Source organism: Fukomys damarensis, unplaced genomic scaffold, assembly GCF_012274545.1.
Source record: "Fukomys damarensis isolate Sample0158 unplaced genomic scaffold, DMR_v1.0_HiC HiC_scaffold_6, whole genome shotgun sequence".
In the NCBI taxonomy this organism is placed as follows: Eukaryota; Metazoa; Chordata; class Mammalia; order Rodentia; family Bathyergidae; genus Fukomys; species Fukomys damarensis.
This window is the reverse complement of record NW_022900918.1, coordinates 43,537,862-43,563,494: the sequence shown is the minus strand read 5'-3', so window position 1 is coordinate 43,563,494 and position 25,633 is coordinate 43,537,862. Positions and strand designations below refer to the sequence as shown.

The 25,633-nt window shown below is 37.7% G+C and overlaps 1 protein-coding gene across 3 annotated transcripts; it reads right to left on the bottom strand.

Annotated features, from left to right (window-relative positions):
* Positions 1–208: 208 nt before the first annotated feature.
* Cdc16 (cell division cycle 16) lies at positions 209–25,633 on the bottom strand. 3 transcript variants are annotated; one of them, XM_019206882.2, is made up of 19 exons: positions 25,608–25,633; positions 25,155–25,209; positions 24,967–25,064; positions 23,258–23,296; positions 22,855–22,995; positions 21,924–22,083; positions 20,534–20,625; positions 19,924–20,057; positions 19,249–19,328; positions 18,117–18,166; positions 17,125–17,198; positions 15,356–15,481; positions 9,954–10,106; positions 8,602–8,665; positions 6,077–6,138; positions 4,433–4,568; positions 2,651–2,741; positions 939–1,237; positions 209–856 (listed from the first exon to the last, which is right to left on the bottom strand). In XM_019206882.2, exons 5-18 carry the CDS (start codon positions 22,951–22,953, stop codon positions 978–980), a joined length of 1,581 nt encoding a protein of 526 aa, XP_019062427.1. In that variant the 5' UTR covers positions 22,954–22,995; positions 23,258–23,296; positions 24,967–25,064; positions 25,155–25,209; positions 25,608–25,633; the 3' UTR covers positions 209–856; positions 939–977. The 3 variants fall into 3 exon arrangements, with proteins under 3 accessions (XP_019062427.1, XP_010618202.1, XP_010618204.1); XM_010619900.3 differs by lacking the exon at positions 25,608–25,633 and having other exon boundaries at positions 25,155–25,458; XM_010619902.3 differs by lacking the exons at positions 209–856; positions 25,608–25,633 and having other exon boundaries at positions 1,049–1,143; positions 25,155–25,462.

The window sequence follows — 25,633 nt, the reverse complement described above, 5'->3', positions numbered from 1 at the left end:
ATATCTTGCACTGGTGTAATTGCAAAGTCCACAGTTTACGTTACTTACATTTGATTACAATAAAGAAACAGAAAAACAACTAAATGAATTAGAGCATGACAAAGAGTCAAGCTGAAAAAGCTTTCAGTGGCCAAAGCTGAACAATTTAAACCACAAAATAAGTAACGTTATGTAGATTTATAACTCAAAATATGACATAAGTGCTCGCTGATAAATGACTGAATACCTAAGTGGGAGAGAGGAGACAGATCTTCAAGAAGGAATAAAATGAAAATTACCCCTAAAGAGCTGGGGTTTAACCTCTTTGCCCCACAGAGCTCAGAAAAGGAAAGACAGCAACTTGATAGCAGATGGTGCTGTGACCAAGCAATCCAAGTTAGTATGACCTGTGATGACAAAGGGGCTTCACCTCTATGGCATTTAACCTAACTCAGGAGGGACATTCTACAGACCTGATGGGGTGTCCTCTAAATTTTCCAGGTCATGAAAAACAAGGTAAGATAAGACATCATCCTAACCAAGTTCAAAGAGTAGGTGTGATGAATGAATATGGGCAGGATGCTGGCACAGAAAGAGAACCATAGGGCACGCTAGGGTTCAGTTAATAGCAATGTGCTATCAATGTTACCAAGGGGGACACTGGCAAGGGACATGAAGAAGCTCTCTACCATCTTGGCAACTCTTCTGCAAACTAAAATTTATTCAAAGTAAAAGTTTATTGAAAAAAATAGAAGACATAGTGAATGGTTTACCTTCTTTTTTATTCCACTAGGTATAACTATTTTGTAGTTCAGAGACTCAGAACATCTGCTGCAAGGTGTGCTATCCAGTCAGTCTCTCAAGGCAGCCTCTGGTCCTAAACACAGAGATGAAGTTTGGTTTTATGTCCAAAAGTGGGAAATTCTTAAAACAGGGCAAGGGCAGCAGGGAATACTGACCTATACCAGCACAGGCTGGCCCAGGACCACTGTTTGCAGTCACGTGCTCTGGTCTGACATAGATGTCTCTAACATCATGTCACTTTCATTCATTTCAATTTCAAAAGTCTCTTCCAAGGAAGGCCTGGAATCTGGAGTTTTCCTGGAGTTTTCCAATGGTGCAAGTCCCGTTTCTTCCACAGTCTGTTTTTCTACTTCAAATTCCCTGAAATCCCACGGAGGTGAAATAATGTTTTTTAGTGTCTTCATTGTATGCACATCAAAGTCATAACATTTTAATTTGTCTTTAATATCTGCTCCTAAAAAGAAACACCATAATTAGAATAAAATACATTTGATCATTGATCTATTTTCATCATTACATAGAATACTACCATTTAAATCCAACTGAACTTTAAGAGTATGGACCAGAATGTTGAAAGTCCAAATGGCTTCTTTCTTCGTTTTCACCTTGGAAGCCTTTGGAAGCACATGCAACTGTGGCTCCCATGTGGTTGCTAAACCACGTTGTTCCCAAAGCTTAAATACAGGTAAAGCCTTGTGCAAAATTCACCTCTCCTGTTACTGACAAGAACTGTCTGTGATACATCTGTTGGGAATAGTCACTGACTCTATGGAACGACCATAAAAGTTTCCACATGTCAAGCCCTTAAGAAAGTGCCATGTTTAATTTCAGTGTTTCTGGAGGGTATACAGCAGTCATTCACTATGGGATTAACTTAATTTTTCAAATGAACACCTTCATGTGCTTCATAACTTCCTGGACACCTTTTGTGAAGCTCCTGTTCAATGTCTGGCCATTTTTATCACATTATTTGTTTAATCTTTTTTTTTTAACCCTCTTGCAGAATTTTTCATGTTTTAGATATGAGTTCTTTGGGAGTCACTCACTTCACCCAATCTGTGATGTGCCTTCCACTCTTTCAATGGTTTTTTTTTTGTTTTTTGCTTTTTATACTGGGGATTGAACTCAGGACCCTGCACTGCGAGGCAGGCAGCACCACCACTGAGCTAAATCCCCAGCTCTTTTAATGGTGTTTTTAATTCAAAGTTCTTAATTTTATAAAAGTTCAATTTATCATTGTTTTTCCTTTTATGTTTTTGTTTCCTAAAAAACAATCTCTGCCCACTCCAAGGTCCATATCTCAAGCTTTAACCTCAGTGTTCCCTCACATAACTGAACCTAAGGGAGTGCCCATAGAAATTTCACTGACATTTATCCTACTGCCATTAATCATTACAAAATAAAGAGCTACAAAATAAAGAATTACATAGTACTATTCAGTGAACACAAGACACCCTAACATTTCAGAGATGTAAAAATAGCCATACTCTGTACTGTAAACAGAAACACCAGAGCCCTTCATTTATTTTAAAAATTCTTTTCCCTTAAGTTCATTTTTTTTAAATCTCTAAGACGTCTCCTTCCAGCACGCACTTAAGACTGACTCTTTTCTAATACACGCTTCACACATATTTTGTCAGTGTCCTGTGCACAGCCAGTACTCAGTTCACAACTGAATGGATGCTTGATAAATCATTGATTTCCATGCACTGTTGTAACAAATTTGAGCTTCCTGATATGAATGTAGTTAGAATGGCAGAAAAGATAAACTTAGAACCTTGGAAAAGAATTGAAGAAACCACAACAGACACAAACAACAATTTTAAAAAGTGGGATACACAGCCAGGAAGAATGATTATAATCTTACCAATATAAGCTTCAGAATCACCAATGTACATTTCGATGCAATGACCAAGCATTGTAACAGAAAATGTGTCATCTCGTCTAAGACCAAGGGCCTGCCAAAAAGATTCAAGATGATTATGAAGACATAATCCTTTCTCTCTTGTTTAGCAGTCATCTCACATTGATTCACTTCAAAATATTCCAGGGAATCTGAATGAGGAGGTGAGAGGGGACATAGCTACAAGATTGGGCACAAGGCGATGACAGCCGAGGGTAGGTGAGGGTCACAGAGGTTAATCACTATTCTATTCTTATTTGAAAATTACCCCCCAAGAAATTAAAGAACTGTATCTTCACATAAAGCCCTCTGAGTCTTCTGTGTTAATTATCACTGAAGAAAAGTAAATTATACAGCATCCAAACATACATATCTAAAAGATCAGACAAGGCCAGAAAACTTGTTTGGTCTAAACTTCTACTAGTTCAGTATTCTGGCTATTGCAAAGGCTCCTGAAAACTTCCAATCAACCCTTGAAAATCAGGTATGAATCTATCGTTGATGAATTTATCTTTGAAAGAGTACATTCCCTCATATTTTATCTCTTTTCACAAATATCAGTTCATTGCTTCTAAGACCCATATTTTCTCAAATTCTTATGTTTATTATACATGGTGGTTTCCTTCTGCTGTTGCTGCTGCTGCTATGACCCCAGTTATGATGCAGTGTCCTGTCTGCACAAAGTGGACTTGGTGGTCATGTGAGAACAAAGACCATGGAAAAACATGGAAAGATAACATGAACTGTGGTGGTTGTCAGTGTTTCCCCAAAAATAAGACCTAACCAGAAAATAAACACTTGTCATTACCATGGTGATGGCCAGTGTCATACAGATTCTACCCCAATATTCTCTTGCTCAGTGGCTACTCTGTAATGGCAAGTAAGGCAAGGTGGCTGGAGCTCCCACTTTTGATCTCTAGTTTTCAAGGCTGATTATTTTCCAATTAGGTCTCATTTTTGGGGAAACAGGGTAACAACCTTCTGCTGATGTTAGCAGGCAGAAGGGTTCTGAGAGGTTTCCAAAGCAGGGTGTGTGTGGCTGAGAACAGTGTGTGTGTGTACTGGCACCAGGACACTATTTTGGGAAAACAGAGATCTGACCACCTGGACTGAAAATTGTGACCATTTATTTCACCTGTATTTTATTTTTTATGTATGCATTAAGGTTCCTGATTAAAACAAAACAACAAAAAAAAACTTGTATAAAATGTCCAAAAGAGTACTTTCTCTAAATAAAAAAAAATTATGTTAAAGTTTAATTGGCAACATTTTTTCTTTGTGCTCATCTTACTTATTGATGGTGTACTGGTTCTGATGAAATACAGTATATGGATGAAAGAGAGATTCTTTCCTTGTGATGAATGCAGATTGTTTCTGTGTATCTACAAAGCAATCTAAAGGAATTGTTAAGAGTTGTAAGTAGGTGTTTTCAAAGTCTTTTCACTGTGAACAGTTATTTCTGCACTTGCCTGCCTACATGAGACACCTGGACCAAAGCAAATAACAAGAATCTTAGGCATCAGAACACCTCAACGCACTTAGAACAAATCTCACAATTGTTCAAATTTGATGAATATTGCTTAACATGCATATGCTTTTCACTGCAAAGAAAATAATGAACACAAGATTGGCTAAAGAAGTTTAAAACAGTATAGAAATAAAATATTGCCTAGAAAAAATCTTTTCATAAAAAAATTGTAGTAAATGTTAACCAGTTTATAGTTGGATTGTACAAGTACGACATACAGTGTGAAAATAGTCCACAGCATTCTCAAAGTTGCCCATCAGACTATGGATATATCCTATGGCAGAATAAGTCGATGCATTCTGAGGAATTAATACCAATGCCTGCCGGTGGTAATCCAATGCCTCAGCATATTTTCTATTGAGAGAAGACCGAGGGGGTAGAGGTAAAGGAGGATAAAAGAAAACAATTATTAGGTATAATAAAAGTACTAAATTTCTAAGGTGCATATTTATCTACATAAACTCGTAAGAAACTTTTCTTTATTGGAATAGTAGAATAGACTGTCCCATACCTATTTTTATGGACTTCAACACCTTGAAATGTATCTTTCTGACATGCTCTCTGAGCAGCCATGGACCCTTGCTGTCTAAGGGACACTGAAACAGAACCTCGTTCCCACCCTTGGCTTGTGCCTTATCATACACCACCTTTTCACATGATAATAAATCTCCCACACCAGGTGGTTAGAAGCAGCCAAGGAGTTTTGCTTTAAGATTTGAAAGACACTTGCAATGGTGTTCCCCAAAGTTCTCTAAGATATCTGTCCTGTAAAATCTTGCATGAAAAAAAGCTTTTGGGAAATGCTACAACTCATAATACAAAGTAAAGACTCAAAGAAATCCTGCAATAGAATGATTAATTAAACTTTGACTCATCTAGATTTTCTGACTTATTAGTACATGTTTCTAATACATTTTAACACCCCCTTAATTCCCTTCTCATTTAAGAAAGACTAACTCCCTGCTTCCTATCATCTGTCCTTAATTTTGTTCTTTATTTATATTCTGGGTTTCTCATGAAAGAGGAACCATGCAATATTTAAGTTTGCATGTCTAATTTATTTTACTTAAACTTATGGTCTCAAGATGACTCCATTTTCCTTCAAATGACTCAAGTTTATTCTTCTTTATGGCAGAGTAGTACTCCATCACACACACACACACACACACACACACACACACACACACACACACACACACACACACACACAGTGACATTTTGTTTTGTACCAGGGATTGAACTCAGGACCTTGTACTTGCAAGGCAGGTGTGGTGCCACTGAGCTAAATAAATCCCTGGCCCATCACAATAACTTTTTACCTGTCATTTGTTCGGTACACCATAAAATCTCTCAAGCAACAGAGTTAGAAGATATACATTATTTGAATTAGATCTTCTTGTCCTGATTCTTCTGAATCAATTTGGAACACTAATTTTTTTTTTTTTTTAAATATCGGGGATTAAACTCAGGTCCTTGCGCTTGCAAGGCAGGTCACCGAACCACTGAGCTAAATCCCTGGCCCATAATTTTTTTTAATATTAAAAGAAGCTGTTATATAATAATGTTTCTAAAATAAAGTTAAACAAATGGAAATAAATAACAAAAACATTGATTTTGATGCTTGCTGCATCTGAGCAACCAAGTATAAAAAAGCTAGAGGAGCTTATAAAATAAAAATATGGCAAAGGCTATTCAAAATTAAGTAAACTGGGGCCAGGGATTTAGCTCAGTGGTTCTGCTGCCCGCCTCGCAAGTTCAAGGACCTGAGTTCAATCCCTGGTACCAAAAAAAAAAAAAAAAAATGTATGTTAATTTTTAGTACATTTCTGAAAGTATATTTCTGAAAACATTGTTTTACTTACTTAAGTTTTCTGCAGACATGCCCCAAGTTGTTCAACAAAGGTTCCCATTTGTCAACTGTTACCTAAAACATAGCAACATCAAGCCCACAAATTACACATGCCACTGTTTGGTTTGTTTTGTTTTTACTACATCATTCCATGCCTCTGCAGCTAGGAGGTCTCTGCACCCCTCTCCTGATGGACGCTACTACCACTGTACAGGGCAAGGGCATTTGCTGGTTTATCCATCTTTCTTTCCTACTAAAAGAAACTTCTTGACAATTCTACTTCATTTATAATTCTGTCAAAGAGCCCATCTATGCTGAAACAGTTTCAATTGTGCATCCGTAGCCCAGATTCTCTTGGAAACACCGCATCTTTATATTCATCCACCTAGGAAGTATTTCTACTTAGAAATGTTTCAAGTACTTTAAATTCAACATGCTCTACCAACTAATCTCTAGCTATTCCAGCTCCCTCATCTTGCTCCCTGGATTCCACACCAGCCAGTCAATGGGAACCAGGTCATCCTGACCCTCTTAAGACTACCTGTGGCTTGTTCATTCTACTTTCTGGGCATAACTTCAATTATGAAATCCTCAGCTTCCTGTTGGCTTAGGCTTCCATCCTACAAGAGCCTGACCAGGATGACCCCTTTGGAAACCCATCATCTGCCCACATTCCCAGGATAAGGTGCAAATTCTCTAACAAAGTTTTCAAGGTCACTAATGACCCACACTGAAGCTTCCTGTCCCACTTCTTGACATTCTCTGTAACCTCAAAATTCAAACCACACTAAATCAGCTTCCACCTTTGCACCTACCATTCTCTACACCTGAAATACCCTTCTGCTTCATTTCTGCCTCACTGACATCTGATTACCCTCAAGACTGAGATGTATGACATAACCAAAGCCTAACCACTTTGGTGTCTAGGTGAACCACTGCTCTTTTATTTCTTCAATTACATGGTTTTATTACTGTCAATTTATTTATTTGCATTCATCAGTAGATCTGAGAACAAGAAATATCGAACTAGTTTCTGTGGTATCCAATGCCTAGCTAAGAGCCTGGGATATGGCTGTCAGGTAAATTAAAAAAGAAACTCAAGCCACTTTTTCTAACTTCCGCTGAGACTGGCTGTACAAAAACAGCCCATTTAAATAAAAATAAACCCTTCAGTGGTTCTTAGGCTTGGCTGCTTCTCTTTGGCTATTTTGACATCTACTATACTTTATAACTAAGGTCACATAATATTTTCCTTTTATACAACTTTTAGGCACTGCAATACTTCAATAATGTTGTGCTTTCAAACTTAAAACCATTATTTTTAAATTTCTGACGGAAGTGACTCTGAGTGAATTAAAGAACATAGCTCCAATTTTACATTTGGCTCAGGAGCATGCTCCTCAAACATTCCATGCTGCCATTTGGATTCTAACCAACTTCCAGCTGCTAGGCCGGACTGAAGAAAAACAGATCATCCAGAATCACCCAAGACTCAGCTGAGAAAGAGCCTTGGTTTAATATATATCCATGAGCAAATGCCAGAAATAAGTTTAGATGACAAACAATAAGAGACTAAAGAGAGCAAAGCTGAGTCTATGGAGACAGGCAGATTGCCACTGCAGGGGGTCTGCAGAGCTGTATCTATCTGTCACAGGTGACAGACAACATAAGGAAGAAGGGTGCCTATGGGCACATTCAAAACTGGGATGTGGGAATCAGAATAAAACAAAATAGGTATGGATCAAAGAACTGGAAACAATAAGAATAGCAACATGCAAATCACGTATACAAGTCTATGGCTAAATTATTACTACTTTATTTTTTTATTTGTTTGTTTGTTTTGGGGGATGCCAGGGATTGAACTCAGGCCCTTGCACTTGCAAGGCAGGCAGCAGCACCACTGAGCCAAATCACTGGCCCCTAAATTATTACTACTTTAAAATAATCCCAGCACACACAGATCTTAGCTAGTTGGAATTGGTGTCATAGCACCAATTCATGAGGTGCACTTTTCATACACCAAAACCTAACCCAATACTTCCAATACACAAAGGTATAAATATAGCACACAATAAGGGACAGCAACCAGTGACAAAAGGTCTAAATTCCAATGACGGCTGCCTCCACGGGATTGTACCTGCTTCTAAACTACAGGCATCCCTCAGGCAAACACCAGGCTCCTAAAGGGTATGGAGAAGGATTTGTTAGAAGGGGCAGTTCCCACCAAGTTCTACTGACCATCCACATGCCTAGCTCCAAATCATCATCTCATATATTCTGATTGCCCCCACGTGATCCAGCCAGGGTCCTGTTAAGAAGCCAACACCCAACATCTGTCCCTTAACTGGAAACAAACTCATTTTTGCCATGTGGTAAAAGTTAATTATCTAACAATTTTATATCACTGAGCTATCTATTATGACTTATGTTAGGTTACTCTCTAGGTAACAGAGACTATGTTTCCACTATTTTCCTCATTCGATTGTAAATATGCTTAGAGGAACATATGTATGCATTTATAGATAATACACAGAATACCTCATTTCCAATTGCTTTAATTTTTTCCAAAGCATCGAGAAACCATTTTTCTGCCGTTTTCCATCTAAAAATAGAGGGGAAAAAAGTTTGCAGGTTATTCAAAATTAGCAAGCATAAACATTTGAAGAAAAATTTGTGTTATCTTTTTCTGGTAGCACTAAAATTAAATAGGGTAATCCGCTGAGAATAAGTGATTCAAATTAAAATTCAGTTAGATAAATGGTTAATTTTATGGTATTAGTACTACACAAGCTCACAATTTAAGAGACTTGATTCTAATGACTTGTGGTATTTAGGTTTCTGTAAACCTCTGGTCACAATGCTTCATCAACTGATCATGAATAAACTTGTTTCGTGTGTATTTCTGTTAGTCACCTTGTTTAACATGCATGTTGACTCAGTGACACTGAGCTCGAGGCCAACAGCATAGTTGCTCCAGTCGGAGTGAAGCTCATCCGACACCATCTCCGTGGGGAGAACACCACAGGTTCTAGTGCTGCCAACTAGACACCATTAAGCTTGGGGATTACTTTAAATATGAAATCACCAACAAAAATGTGAAAATATGGCACTAAACAGACCACAGAAAGAATTACCCATTCACAGTGAGAGCTGAGTGTGACCTTGTTCGAGGTTCAGGGGATCCAGTCTTTCCACTGGTGCATGTATGTATGAGAATACCGAAGGCACCCGTAATAGTTTTAGGGTGACAAGAAAATCTTAGTGAGTAGGCAACTGCACAGATACAGAGCTTGCAGACATCAAAAAGGGGCTGCATTAAATCAGTATATGTTTTTAAAACTTCAAATTTCCTTTTTGATAAATACCTAGACAACCCCATATGCCACAAACAACACTGAAGCTCTAATTTACTGTTTTTAAATTTAGGTATAATCTAATACAAAGAATGAGATATTGTTATTTTTTAAGTATGACACAGAATCACTTAATTTACAAATATCAAAGGCTACAGAAAAGGCTCAACTGACCTGGACACTGGAGATTGAGTGATTCTACCTAGCTTAATTTTCTGGTTTACGAGTTTGAAAAATTGTGGGAAAACCTTCTCAGTATTTGTGTTTAATCCTAACTGACAGAGGTAACCAAGGACCCTAGAACGTCTAGGCCACACTGTGGTATAAAACTTTTGTAGTAGCCAATATCAAGGAAAATCAAAACATGGGTTTGGGGTTATAAGGAAATTCAAAAGGAAAATGTCTTTTTCTCTTCTATATTCTAAAATACTACATTTAAAAATAAAAATGCTATATCATCACTTTGGTCAACTGAACCCTGGGGAGGGAGGTATCACTCACAAAGACAACAGAGGAGCTGAGGTCTTCAATACTTACTCTCCGTTCTGAAAGGCAACCACACCAACTTCATGGATGACAAAAGGGTCTTCTGGTGCAATGCTTAGAGCTTGACCAAAGAATCTTTCAGCCAGTTTTGAATTATTGGTCAAACCATATTCTAATCCAATATATAGCATTGGCAGATGACACCTAAAAACATTGAAAATTTTGTATATTCAATACCAGAAAGTTGGTAATTCAATAGAAATTTGATTAACTTCAGATCTCATCTGCAAAATATTTTAAATGTAGCCAAAAACACAGCACTTACCTTTTTCTCTGAACTAATACTTAATAAATGACTAATGGGATTTTAGACTAACTAGTTACCACTTCTAGAATCTATCCATAAAAGTAACAAGAACATTGGCAAATGTTATCAAAATCAACTTTTTCAGAACTTTGAGAGTTAACCCAGGAACCAGTGTATACTCAAGAAAATGCCTGGCTCCACATAAGCACAGCAAACTTGTGGTTCCCCAGTATGTCCTGTGCCCGCCCCTCTTCTGCCCTAGCAGCCGCTTAAACAAGGGCAGCAGCTATACAACCCTTGGCCCAGATGCCACTGGAGGGAGCAGGAGTGTGGAGGCCCTGCAGCACTCATTGCAAAGGGCTGTTACCTGTGACCTGCTCTGTAGCCCTGGAAAAGGCTTCTCCTAGCCTGTTATTTGACCTCAGAGCTCTCTCAGTGAGAAAAGATCTATCTCTGTCACACTTTTTTTTAAAACAACCAGCAGCATTATTTATCACTGCAGCTGCCTGAGGAAGCTATACCAGTTTGAACAAACAAGTGCTAACCAAAACCTTAAAGGAAATCTGAGGAGTATGATGTCCCTTGGGCCCTTGAGGACACATTCCTGGGGATCCAGAAGGCACCACCCTCTAAGTCTATATGCATGCAGTGGAAAGTACTGCAGAGATGCAATCTCTCATCTCTGACTTCAAGGCTCTGTGCACAAAGAGAAAGCTAAGGCAAGACGTCAATAGCAGCATGTTGAAAAAGTGTCCACACACAGGCAGAAGGGGATGAGAGCCACTGAGCTAGCTAACCAAGAAGGCAAGGGATACAGACTACAGAATGGGTTCTGAACTTTAATCCTCGGGTAGATGGGGAATCTAATTTCCAGAAATGCCACATTATATTACTTTCAACAAAAATAAAGAGAAAGACAAAGAAAAAGGAAATATGGCCCATACACAGGGAAACAAAGCCAAAATGAACTTGTGGAAACAGCCCAGATGTTGGGCCTAAAAGACAAGTACTTTAAATAAACTATATTAAATATTCTAAGAACTATGTGTAAAAAATTAAAGTATAAGAAAAATGTTCCACCAAACAGATCATAAAGAGAAAGAAATTATTAAAAAGAGCCAAGGGCCAGGAATTTAGCTCAGTGGTGCTACCTGCCTCACAAACACAAGGTCCTAAATTCAATCCCTGGCATCAAAAAAAAAGGAGCCAAATAGCAATTCTGGAGTTGAAAAGTACAATGAAGAAATACATTTACTAGAAGGGCTTAAAAGTAGATCTGAATAGGCAGGAGAAAGAATTAGTACACAATGAATATGATAAGGGATAATTGAAAGAATCGCTCAGCAGAAGACTTGCTGAACAAGAAATAATAGAATCCTCCAAGCTAAAATGAACAGACACTGTTAGGGAATTGATCATGTTAAAGTATGCTGTGACGCTGCCTCACAGGCTGCATTCTCCTGGTACATCTTGGCTCCTAAAATGACCTCATGCCCTTATCTCTGGTTTCCCTCCCCGTCAAGGCCACAGTGGTCCAGCAAAGTTGAAACCTGTGTCTGCAGGACTGGGCCTATAAAAGCAATCTGGCCTGTGATAGGTTAAAAGTAGCTCACTCCTCATAAATAAGCAATAGCCCACCCCAAAACTGATAAAAGGACCTTCCTTTCTTTGTTCTTCTCTCTCCTTCTGCTTCTTCTTCCTCCTCTCTCTCTCTCTCTGCCTTCCTGCCTCCTGCTCGCCTCCCTACAATGAAGATCTCCTGCCGGACCTCTCGGTGCGTGAGTGGCCTAATTGGGAAGGGGCACCCAAAAGGGCACGCGAACCCCCTTTCAGACACTAGATAGTAACTTAAATCCACACAAAGAAATGCGTCCAGTATACAACATTGGAAAATACAAAACAGTGTATTTGTTTGCAATTCTTTTTGTCTGATTAAAGACAATTGAGTAAAACAATAATTATAAATTTTGGTTGGTGGGTATATAATGTATAAGTTGAAACATGAAAAATAATGGCAGAAAGGAGGCAGGAGGGAATAGATCAAAACTAGGGTAATGTTGTTGGGTTTTTGTTTTTTTTTTGGTTTGTTTGTTTTGCAGTTCCATAATAGAACTCAGGACCCAGTGCTTCCAAGGAAGGTGTGGTGCCTCTGAGCTAAATCCCCAGCCCTAATGTTGTTTTGGTACACTATTGAGATTAAGCTGATTTTAATAAAAATTAGATTGTTTTAAACTGCTGATTATCATCCCCAAGATAATCACTTAGAAAAAAATGTGCATTTATATATATGTACATAGATAGACACCATATATAGAAAAAGGTGACTAAAATGGTTTCACTACAATATATCTATTTAACACAAAAGAAGTTAATAACGGAGAAACAACAAAAAAAATCATGAAATACAGGAAACAAGGAACAAAATGGCAAACATAAATTTTACCTTGTCAGTAACTACATTAAATGCAAATAGAATATACAGCCCAATGAAAAGACAAAGATGGATTAAAAACATGATCTAATTGTATGTTGTCTATAAGAGGCATACAGTACATTCAAAGACATGAACAAAGGAAGGATGGTGTTAAGGTTTGTGTTTGGAATGTCTCCCAAAGGCTCATTGTGTTGCAAGGCAGGCCTCCGGTGCAGCAATGTTCAGAGGGGGTCCATGAGGGCTCTGACCTCAGCAACAGATTAACCCACTTATGGGTTCCTAGGTCTCCTGGGAAGTGACGGAAATTTAGAAGGCAGGGCCAAGATAGAAGAAATAGGTCCTTGAAGGCAAGATTTAGGGGCTAAATCTTGTCCCCTGCTGTTCCCACATTTTCTCTCTGCTTTCTGGATACCAGGAGAGGAGCAGCTCAGCTCCTCCAATCACCCTCCACAGTGATGCTAATGGCCTAAAAACAATGGGGCCATATGACCAAGGACTGAAACCTTATTAAGGCAGTGGAAGCTCAAATAAATGTTTCTCCTTTAAGTTAACTTTCTTCGCAATTTGTTAAAGTACTAGAAAGCCAACTAACACAGATGGAAAAAGATACCAGGAAAACAAAGGGGAACTGGTGTGACTTAGATAAAATATTTTAATTAAGAAGAAACTGTTAAAAAGAAAGAGAAGCTTTTAGTAGAGACAAGAAAGGCTCGATCTATGACGAGTATTCATGATTATACAGTATCTAACAAAAGGGGTCCAGAACACATGAAGCAAAAACTGCCAGAACAGAGGAAGAAACAGAAAATAAGAGCTGAAATTTCAATGTTTCATTTGCAATAAAGAGAAACTGGGTAGAAGATCAAGAAAGAAATAGAGGCTCTAATGATACTCAGAAGATGAAACCTAAGAGAGGTCTACAGAACACTGCACCCTACATGAGCAGAGTTCCTAAGTGTATGTGAAGCAATCTCTGAAACAGGCCCTAGGCTACAAGGATCTCATCTTCTCCAGCCACAGGAGAATCGGATCAGATATCAACACTACATGAAAACATGGGAAAGTCACAAACGTGGAAATTAAACATATTCTTAAGTAGTTCAAAGAAAAAAAAATCATAAAGGAAACAAAAATATTTACTCAATTTCAAAGAGTTTGTTATCCAAACATAGACAAATTGAAAGAATATAAGGCTGTTCTGATGGAGAAATGAAATTCAGTGCTTATCTTGATGTGAGAATTTAATGACAAAGTTTGTTAGACTGGAAAACACTAGATATTGTGTCATTAACTGTTACTGACTTTGATTCTTAGCTCGGAACTTACTAGTAACTACGATTTCTAGCACCCAGAGTATCAAAAGATACCATGCCTTAGCATATATTCCTAAGAAAAAAAATTCATAATCAATTACTGAGAATTTTTTGCTGCTAATTCATCAAGTTGATAGTGGAAACAGGTAGACAGCAGGCCTGAGTGTCTGCACAGACTGGAGAAGGTCTCACACATCCTTGCAAACAGGATGGAGAGCCTGGACCATTTATGTGATCAATAACGTGCTGAATAACTACAACACAGAAGATTACTTCCAGAAGCATGGTTAGTGCTCTGGAATGAATTAATGGGGCCTTCTCAAATTCACTCACTAAGCCTAACCCCCACTGCGATTGTATATGGAGACAAGGCCTGTGAAGTGTGGTAAAAGTTATATGAGGTCCCAAACAGCCCCGTACTCAAATAGTGAGAGTCCTTGTAGGAGCAAGACAGTGTTCTCTGCCACAAGAAGACACAATGAGAAGCTGCCACCTGCAAGCCAGGAGCTGCTAACACCTTGAATTTGAACTTCCAACCTTCCACAGCCATAAGAAAATATTTTTGTTGTTTAAATTACCCAGTCTGTGATATTGTGTTATGGCAACTCAAGCTAACACAGTAAATTATGTCCTTCACAGTATTTCTACAGATGACTAGTTAGTTATGAGACATATCAAAGATAATAACTATAAAAAACAGATTTGATAAATAATTTGCAAGCAGAACTGAGAGTAGGAAAAAGCAGATTAACCTAATGATAAAATTCAAGATAGCTAAATATTTAGCACTACCCCTAAATTCTACCAGCAAACAAAAGTAGTGAAATTTTATCGAGTACCGTTTATGTTCAGAGACACTGTTCAAAGTCTTCAATTGGTATTACTGAATACTCCTCATAATAAACCAGTAAGTTATGCTATTATTCCTATCTTTCAAAAGGATAAGTAGTTTTCCCAACCTCACACAGCAATGAGTGGAACAGCCAAATGCAGGCAGTCTAAATCCAGTCAAACCCCAGGGACCATCACATTCCCACCGCCTGTCCCCAGAAGGACGGAGTCATCAGTCAGTGGGATTTATCCACATAAAAGAATTTTGCAATAAATCAATGGGAATAATGGTACTAGTCTATTCATTAAAGAAATATACTCTCAGGGTACATTTATATCATTTATATCCCTTGGACTAATTTCATAGCTCCTTTTGCACTGAGATAAACTGTTGGACTCAATTTCTTTCTCCATAGTTATTTTACAATAACAAGGTACTAGATAAGAAGTAAGTATAATGGTTTTTAGTTTAGCAACCAAATGGCATTCTCTTAGAGGGGGAAAAAACCCCCAAAAAACAAAAAACATACACTCCATGGCTTCATTCACTCAGTTTGCTCTGTCATACCCTTTCATTAGCTGTGCTGCTGTGAAGTAGGCAGCCATGGCCTGGTCATGTTCACTTTCAACTGCAAACGAATGCCCATAGGCTATCCACGCAGGCCCGTAGGTCTTCTCTAATGTTGTAGCTTTGCTAAAACAAAAGCATTCATTCAAGTAATATGTTTATTCTCTTTTTTTTTTCTTTTGGTACTGGGGATCAAACTCAGGACTTTGTGCTTGTGAGGCAGGCAGAGGCACCACTGAGCTAAATCCCCAGGCTAATATATTTATTCTTAAACTGTTAATTTTATATAAGCAGATGGCTTCAAACACATTTATTAATAACATTAGCTCAATAAATAAATGGACTGTTAACACATTAAATACTAATATAACATCTGTGTTAATACATCTGTACTACTTTGCAACACAAGCAACATTTTAACAAACTTTAGGAGAGGTGTACACTTTTTTCAATACTACAGTGAACCCTAACATTCTGAATAAACTCACAAATATTATTTATCCCAGCAGGCAATAAGCAGTGGTGGTAGCAATAGCCACTTAATGATGGTTGTTCTGTGTCAGGCACCAGGTTGGGTGCCTTAGATGCATGATCTCATCCTAACAACTTGCAAAATAAATTAAATACATTTTAAAGATAAGTATACCAAGGCTTAATAGACAAGAGATATCCAAAGAGTGGTGGTAGGAGAGTCATCCTAGTTCCCTAGATTAGACTACATATAATTAATTCGCAATCAGTAGACACTACTAGCTAATACACAACAAGGACTAAAGAGAACATATCACAAAATATGAAAAATATAAAAGGTGCTCTCCTTCTTCCTAGCGTTTTATTTTCTCAGCTTTCATCCAAATGTTCCATGTTTAAGGTAGAGTCCACTGAATCACAGACTAAAAGGAGCATAGTTCAAAAGCATGTCTACAATTCTAATGACTTTCCCAACCCACAAGCTTTTCTAAAGTGCTGAACACACAACCAACAGGCGAGCTCTTCTTATTTCCTTCCTGGTATAAGGCCCTTTTGTGTTAATAATTTTTCTAACAATTCTGTACAAGTACTACAATTCTGTATAAGTACTACATCACCTTCATATTTAGAGAAGAGAAATTAACCTTCTCAAGGAATTATAGCTGGTAAATCAAAAAACTTGGATAAAAATTTTAGTCTGATTCTAGAGTTCATGCTCTTACTCTTATAAACCATTTTCTCTTTTATTAGCACAGGTATTACTGCATTTAAAGTCTTTAAGTACTTACTTCTTTATATACTAGACATTTCTCTACACTTGCAAAATAGCGATTAAGTAGCTTGACTTTCCTTAAGGTAAAATCACAGCAGGTTCTTATAGGAACCTATGTACTCTGTCAAGAATTGTTTTATTGTCACATTCATTAGCCTTAATATTATGTCAAGTTCTATGTAATTTTACAACTACCAGAAAAAGCCCTAAATGTAAAGGTTTATATCTTTGTAAAAGAAAAACAGAATCTTTCAAAATATATTTTTGTTCCCTATTTATTCTCATTTATGAGTAAAACAAAAAACATCTAAGCTCCTTTAGAACAAGGTGCATACCACTAATTTATCTTCCCTTTTGGCATCTTATGAAGAGCAAGGCACACAGGTAACTGAACAGAATCTGTCACAGAAAATATTTATTCTCTTACACTATTTGAAAAGTACCTTACAATTTATGGCACTGAAATATTTGAGCAAGAAATCTCTTCCTATAGGTTCACTATGGAGAAAGAAAAACAAATTCATACCTGAGATATCTTCTGGCATGTTCATTTTTATGACCAACCATGAGATAATAACATCCCACTGCAAACCAAGACACCTAAAAAATTCGATATTGCCCATGACCAATATGCTTAAATTTGAACTGGAATGTCTAACAAGCTAGATAGAAGGTACACCAGATATTTCTAAGTCAAATATTTTTATTTTGAATTAAAAATTTCTCTGCCAACCTATTCAGGTGCTAGATGAGAAAGACACTCAACTCTTTCTCTAGGCGGCTGCCACAGACAGGCACCCAAGAATACCTGCCTGTGTATCCTGGCCTGACTACAGCTCTCCCTTGCTCTGCTGGGTTCTGACTCTCAGCAAGCCTCTCTTGCAAGGATTTTACAGTGGGCTAGGGGCAAATTCTTATCTTGTCTGACACTCAGACTCAGATTCTTGGCTTTTGTCTTTAAGGGTACAGTTACTAATTCTGTTTTCCATTCCTAGATATACATTCTGACCTGCAGCAGGTTGGAAGACACATTGATTCAATCAGTACACACAGCTCAGTATGTTGTCTTATACATGTGATGTGAGAAAGCCACCACGATTACATTCCTTACAAAAGGTAAAGTGTGTCTGTCACTGTCAGTATTTTATATTTTGTATGATGAGTGACTTAAAATGATAAGCATGAATATTTCTATAATCAGAAAATAAGGTTTCTATTTTAAGTTACTACTACTATATAATTAAAAAACACCTTCACAGAATAAAGAAGTAATGCTACCTTCTAATATATTAAACACTAAAAGACTGTCCTACCACTTTAAAATAAAACACTATTTGCTTGAACTTAAATATAAAAAAAAAAAAAAGTAGAAACTAAAGTAATCCTGTAGACATTGTATGCTGGGGATTTAGCTCAGTGGCACTGTGCCTACCTTAAATATAATCTAGTGTCTAAATACAGTACTAGTTAAGTATTTTGTTAAAGTTCAAGTAAGAAAAAGAGATTTAAATTACTTACAGGATTACTAGGATATAAATCCACCAGTTTGTGAGAAAGATAGAAAAGCTCTGTATTACAGAAAAAGAAAAAAAGAATTCAATTATTCATATGAAATACAATTTAAGATCAGACCCACTCCATAGTTACAACCCTTTTAGTCAAACAAAACCTGTTTTCAAAGCAATAACTTCACATCTCCCTTCTCACTTAGCTCATGAAGTACAAAAATCCCATCTGGGAGACACACCCTCCCCAGACCCACAGTGGGCACTGAGCACTTGCCGAGTGACCAGAAAACTGAATGAAGGGCACATGGCACAAGACCACAAGGGAATGGATATGTTGTACAAAGCCCTTCGACTGTGGCAGAGGTTCCTTCAAAGCTCCCAACTTAAAAACCTACATCTTTCTGACATATACCCAGGATAGACCATCTTAGCCACCCATAACCAAACTGGTAGGCCAAACTTTCAAGATGATCAGTGAATTAATTCTTCTTGAAAGATATGTATTAAGTTCTAGAGTTTTATTACAGCATTTCATACATGCACACTTCAAGATGCAGTAGTCTGGGGCAGCTGGATAGACTGCATCTCCATATCTCCAAGCAGTTTCCAGGAGATACAATACTACTGGTCCACATGCCAGAGAGCACCAGAAGTTTGGAGCTGGAGTAGTTATGAATTTTCTAGCATCCTGATAAGAGTTCACCATTTAGTTTTATAAATTTTAGGGCAAATACTGGCCCAAATACACCTAAATGTTTCTGGTATATTAAAATGTAGAAACCCACACAATCTGTTCTCTTCCAGTTTGTAAATACTGTACTTACTAACTCCTGCCATAAGCATTTTAAGGAATTTACTAAAAAAGGAGAAAGAAGTCAAACTCCACAACCAACACTTTAAACAACAAATTACATTTGATAAAAACAAAGAGGAAGCAGAGACCCAGACATGTATTATTCTGTCAGGAAGGCAAAGCCGGATTCAATCATTCTAATAACCCTTTCTTCCCCAATCCTTACTTCTGCATGGAGCTCCACCATGTTGTCACTTCAGTCTCAACTGTCTGTGACTTGTGAGACAAAGTTTCAAGAGTTATGAGATTTTCTGTCTTAAATTTTTTTAATTAAAAAGAAAATTCTTACCATTTGCTTTATTCAGTTCCACAAGCGTTCCTATGTGTACAGGTAAACAATTTGCATGGAAAGGATCTTTTTCCATTACTCTGAAAGTTAAAGTAAAATAGTTTACTGGAAACAGTATGTGATAGCACTCATCATAACAATTCACAAAAACACAGAATATCTAATTAGGTAAAGGACAAGGCTGATGAGATACCCTGGAAAGCTGGTGTGTAGAAGAGATAGTTTAGCTAAGAGTATGCTAGATGGGCATACAGTGTCTACAGGATTACTTTAGTTTCTACTTTTTTTGTTTATGTGGTACTGGTGAGGATCAAACCCAGGGTCTCATGTGTGCCACCAGTAGGTAATTATTCTGAGCTACATCCTCAGTCCAATCTCTAATAAATGAAGAACTTTATAAAACTATTGCTAAAATGCTGTTTTCAAACTATCAAAATTATCAACATGCACACGTTATCTCTCTTCCAAGTTACCGTAATACACCTACACATATGAATAACCTTGTGCCTGTAAATAGTTCGCATAAGACAGCAACCTGTTGGGTTCTCTGTAAATGGTAGAAGTAACTTAAACTAGCACGAACTACTTCAAAGTTAGTCAGAGAACATGTCTGTGAACTGCATAGGTGTGGTCTGAACCCCATGTTCCCACACAAAAGAAGAAGGATATACTTACGCAGATGTAAGCTTGTAGCACATCTTAAAATCACAGTTATAATAATGTCTTTCAGCTAAAGATACTACCACATCCAGATTCTCTTGCAAGCCATCTACAGACTCGGGGATAACAGTTTCACTAGGCTTATTATACTGAAAAAGAGAAATTCACAGATAAACTCAATGAGCAGCAACATATCAAAAGGCAGACTCAATCTATGTTTGGCCCAGGTGGTTAACACACATACACAGGACATATGAGTCCCTGAAAACCTTTAAATTACAAGTTTCACTGGTAGTCCCCTCATTCAGTTTAACCTTGTCTCAGTTTCATCACAGAATTCCATGGCAGGAAATATTTCACACAGAAGCTCAGGAAGCAGAAGAAAAACTTCTGATTTTTCACACAACCCCATCCCTCTTACTTGATAATTCAATCTTTTAGTATAAGGAATTCTTGAGAGGAAGATGGAAACTATTTTAGAAGCTTTTTTAGGACTCATAAGCATTTAAAATAATCTATTCTTTTAAGTGTGCCTGGTTAATCTTCTATTTTAAAAATTTAATAAAGATCAAATTTAATGGAATAAGAGACATTTATATAAAGCAAATGCTGAGTTTCTGCTTACCTTTTTTAATTTGTTCTCAAACAGAAAATGTAGTAATTCCTGTTCTTCAGTACAGAGCTTGCTAAGAGGTAGTGACTCGAGAAGTTCTTTTTCTTAAAAATGATGAGAAACAAAACAAATAAAAAAGAATGTCATAATATTTATTGGAAAAAAAGTCAGCAACTAAAAATATCCTTGCACAGTTGGCCTAAGTGAATCAACACAACTCAAAACAAAAAGTGCCAGAAAAAGCTGACATTAGTGGTCTGCAGGCCTCAGAGACTCAAATCACCTGAAGGAGATCTCCAGGGGGTTCCTGTCATCAGCCAGACAGAAGCCCACAGGTGTGAACATCACTGATGCTGCAGGGACCTCAAACTGCAAAGTATCTAGCAGGGTCTCTGGCCTCTACCTGCTTCATGCCAGAATTAACCTCTGACCTTCTCCCTGCCTTCAAATCATATACCCCATCCCCAGCATTGCATATGACCCCAATAATCAAGAACTACTGTGTTATGCCAAAATGTTTTAATCAAATTACCATGGCAATCCAATTTGCTTCCTGATCCCTTAAATGCCTCACATCACCACCACACACTACATCAGCAGCTCTGTCCCTTTGGTATGTCAGAATCAACTGGGAGCTTTAAAGAATCTGATGTCAGGACCCTACTTCAGAGACTATTTTATAGACTGGCTGGAAGTTGGGACCTGGACACTGATTTTGTGTGTGGAGGATGGAGGTGCGGGTGGGGCATGCTGGGGATGAAACCCACTTTCTCATGGATGCTAGGCAAGTACTCTACCACAGTATGTACCTTGTACATCCTTAGCCCTTTTACTACCGAGAAAGTTTCTCACTACACTGCTGAGATTGGCCTGGAACTTGTAATCTTCCTCTCTCTTGAGTAGCTGAGCTTATAAGTATATACTACTGTGTCTAGCAATAATGTTTTGTTTTTTGAGACAAGGTCTTGCTATATAGCTCAGACTGACCTTGAACTCATTATGTAGCCCAGGCTGGCCTTGAATTTGTGAACCTCCTGGCTCAGTCTCCCCTGTGCTAGGATTACAGGCATGTGCCACGATGCCTGGCTACGCTGACAAAGCTCCTCAGGGATTCAAAGTACAGCATGTTGAGAATCACTGAGTCAGATATTGAAATCTTGGTTTATACTACCTCCAACTGCTTCTTAAAAAGATGAACTCATGACCCTACAATCACTAAAGATTATGGGAACAAAATGCCTTGCACGATACTGAGTTTTGCACTATGCTTCCCACCTGAAGAGAAGAAAGTTAGTAGGTCTATTCAAACCTACAGCTTGTTCTTGATTGTACAACTTCAAAGAAAAAGACAATCCAAACAATACCGATTGCGCTAAACATAAAAACACTTGAGTTTCCAAACCTTCTTGGGCTGTCAACATGTGGTGTGATGTTAAAAGATCAAATGCTTCAAAACAGTAGACATCAAGCTTCAAAGCCTCTTTATAACTGTATGTAGCTAGGGTTCGGTTATCTAGAGCATCATAGATTTTCCCTCGTAGGAGACATATAGAACTCTTTATCTGTTGGAAAAATTAGAGGAGTCACATACTAAGTCTGAACTTTTAAACTTAATTTTGCTCAAATGCTACTATGTATTTACTATGTCTACAAGGATCTGGTTCATCTCAACTATCAAAGCATAGTATGAATTAACACAGACATCAAAGCAAAGCAAATCTTCAAGCCATCTTCCCCAGTCTCTTATTCCAATAAGTATAACTAATGCACACCCTATGGCTACCAGGCACATTACTTCTTTTGCCCCAAAAAGGGCAATGATTTAGAGATAGTAGAGGTGCATGTGTAGTACAAAGAGTATGATGCACAGACCATGAGAAAGTCCTAATGAGTACTGCGCCCACGGTCAGAGGTCAGGAGCAAGGGAGCCTGTGCTGGGAGGTCAGGAGAATGGCTTGCTGGAGCCATAGAACTGAGTTCAAATTCTAGCCCTTCCACGTAAGTATTACCTTGGACAATGATTTAAATTGTCTTGGCCTAAGTTTCCTTTCCTTACTTGTGAAAATACCATCTTACTTATAGAACTTGGTGAGGACTGGAGCTGAGTATCTCATCTCATTACTACCATTTACAATAGGACATAGGTTGGACTTACATTCTGGACTCTGAATTTAAGAAACACATAACTGCGTTAAAAGATGATCCAGAGACAAGCAGTTAAAATTATTAAGGAGATGCTATGTTAAAATCTAATACACAAGTTTAAAAGGCATTTATTTTTGCCATGTAAAATGGGCATTATCTACTGCCGAAGCATGCTAACAATCACTCACTGAGGACTGCGACATTTCCCATTCACTGGAGGAGTCTTTCAAGCTGCTTTCATCCTTCAGGTATTTTTCAAATAGTGTTTTGTTGATTGGTTCCTCCATATCAAGAATATCAAGAGCCTGCTGATACTCTTTTGCAGCATACTATGTAGAAAACAGAAATACTCATCATCCATGACTTCTAAATATTAAAAGGGTAATAAATATTACATCCATACCTACATCTAAAATATAATTTTCTTCAGTTCAATCAGTATTTTACAGCAAACAAACTAAAGAAAAGATTTCCTCATGAAATATATATAAGCTGCCAAGCTCATCACCAAAACTCTCACACATACCTGAGGGATGCATAACACTCACATAATCAAGCTTTCACCAAATAAATGGAACTAAGCATACTTACGTGACATCTGGCTGCAAGGTAACGACACGCTTCATACAACTAGGAAAGAGATTGTTTAAAAAGTGGTCAAAATAATATATATCTTCATTTTAAAGAAAATTATAAGCATAAAATGTAGACCTATTTTTATAATATTTCCTTTTACTCGTGCATTTAAAAAATTCCAGTCTTCTTACCCCATTTCATCATGACCCTACTAGTTTACCTGGCACACAGAATTAAAAAATGAGTGAGGATCTCTCAGGAGGTTACAGCAAGGGAGACATGAATAGAACACAACACATTATGAAAGGCAAGCATAAAAAGCACTAGCAGACCGAGAAATATCTGCAGGGTAGGGGTAAGTGAAGAACTTGTCAGGCAGCGAAGAGGAGCCTAAGTACAGTACATGTGGCATGTCCAAGACATGAAAGGAACCTAAAGTATGTGCTAAGTGTACTGACAGTGGTATACCTCAGTATCTATGAATGCATCTGATTTTATACTGTAAGCGACAAAAATCACAATGAATTTGTGGGTGAAATAATCAGAACTGTTTTAGTTTGCAACCATCCCTGTGACAGTTTGCAAACTGGACACAGGGAAGGAGGAAAGGAAAAAAATGTTACTGGAGAAGAGACAAGAAAACGGACTCCAACAGAACAGACAGATTGAAGGCCTCCTTGTGTGAACAGCAAGGAGATAGAAAGAGATGGAAGGAACACTCACAACCTCAGAGCTACATTTTAAAATTTAATTTTCAAGCTGGGCGCAGTGCCATGTATCTGTAGTCCTAGCACTCAGGAGGCTGGGGTAGAAAGACTTCTTGAACCCAAAAGTTTGAGAACAGCTTGGGCAACAAACTGGAACCCCATCTTAAAAGCTCATCCCATAATCAACAATAACCAAAACAGAATTTTCAGAACTTAGTGACTAGATGGGCAATAGAGGGAGGGAAAACAAGGTGTTTGAGACTAAAAATATGAAATTTTCTCTTCACATTCAAGAAAAAAATGAATGCTTTTATATAAGTCTGACATAGAGGTTGGACAGAAGCAATAAATATAGGTAGAAAGGAAACAAGGAACATCATAATTTTATAATGTACTTTTAAAAAACATGCAGCTTCAGGACACAAAAATTACTCCAGCCCCTTTCTCTTCTAAGAAACTCAAAATAAACAAACAAACAAACCAAACCAAACCAAATTCCTAAGGGTCTTAAAGACACAATAAGCGTGTAAATTGGGCCTGTGCTTTTCATCTATAAATTCCACTCCCTCCCAGAAATATTAGTGGGCAGCATATCTCAACTTTTAAACACATGTACATTACATTCTAACATAGCTTGACCAAGTGGGTGGCCTGACAGATAGTAGGAATACTCATCCCAGATTATTTATCTTAATAACAGCTCCCCAAAACTACATAAATATACCTAACTCCAGACGAGACTGTATCTCTCTCGAGGGCCCACATTCTATTGCCTCTGAATATGTACTTTTAAAATCCTACCTAATAAAGTTCTTTATGCCTCTCACTGAAGCATCTTGAAAATTATTTTTCTGTGACAAAAGTCAGCGATCCTACAACCTACTTCATGGGTGAAATGCATTAAGATTGTCCTCTCCTGTTTGGGGGACCTCCTTGGACCCCATCTGGTGGTATTCTGATAATTTTTTTCTTTAACAGGATTGAAAGTTTTGAAATTCATGCAAATAATGTTCTTACTTTGTCCAATTTTCGTGACCGAAGTGCATGGGCTGCTCTGTGATACTGTGCAGTCAGATAAAGACACTGAGCCAACCAATAAACATCCTGGGGCTCCTCTATAGGGAAAAATTACAAATGGTCAGAGGTGCAAGGTGAAATAGAGTTTTAAAGATTAATTAGAAAAAAAATTAGCATTTACTACTTACCATGAGAGAGCGAAGCTACTTTGTCTGCCCAAAACAAAGCACTTTGATACTGCTGCTGCACACACACAAAAATGAACAAGGGTTGATTGCCCAGTTCTTCCACAGTTACGAACAGATGTCCACTATTATTAGAATGCCACATAGTAATATCTCAATGCAGCAAGTTTTTATGTGTAGTATCTGTCAATTATTTCTCTATCTCTATTTTACAGCCCAGCTAGGATGTGTTTAATTGTATAATAAGAACATTACTGTAAGATCTTTACAAATACAACTCATGAAGGCAGTCTTAAAAAAATATCCACAGCAAAAAAAATGTATCAACACCTCCTGAAAATAGATAATTTAAAATCTAGTCATTACCACTTTCTGTGCCAACATTTATAAAGATTCATTCAGTAAGCTGTTAACATACAAACACAAATAAAAAGCTGACACTGGAAAGCTACTCACAAGTTTGTCATGGCTAGCTTTAGTCC

Excerpts from the sequence above, each read along its gene's own strand:
- Cdc16 (XM_010619900.3), bottom strand. The coding sequence starts at position 25,296 with ATGTGGCATTCTAATAATAGTGGACATCTGTTCGTAACTGTGGAAGAA. Across the intron at positions 20,058-20,533 it reads TTGAGAACAAATTAAAAAAG|TATAATAAGCCTAGTGAAAC; the intron begins GTAAGCAGAAAC and ends TCTCTTTTTCAG. Across the intron at positions 2,742-4,432 it reads CTGTGGACTATTTTCACACT|GCCCTTGGTCTTAGACGAGA; the intron begins GTATGTCGTACT and ends TCTTTTTGGCAG.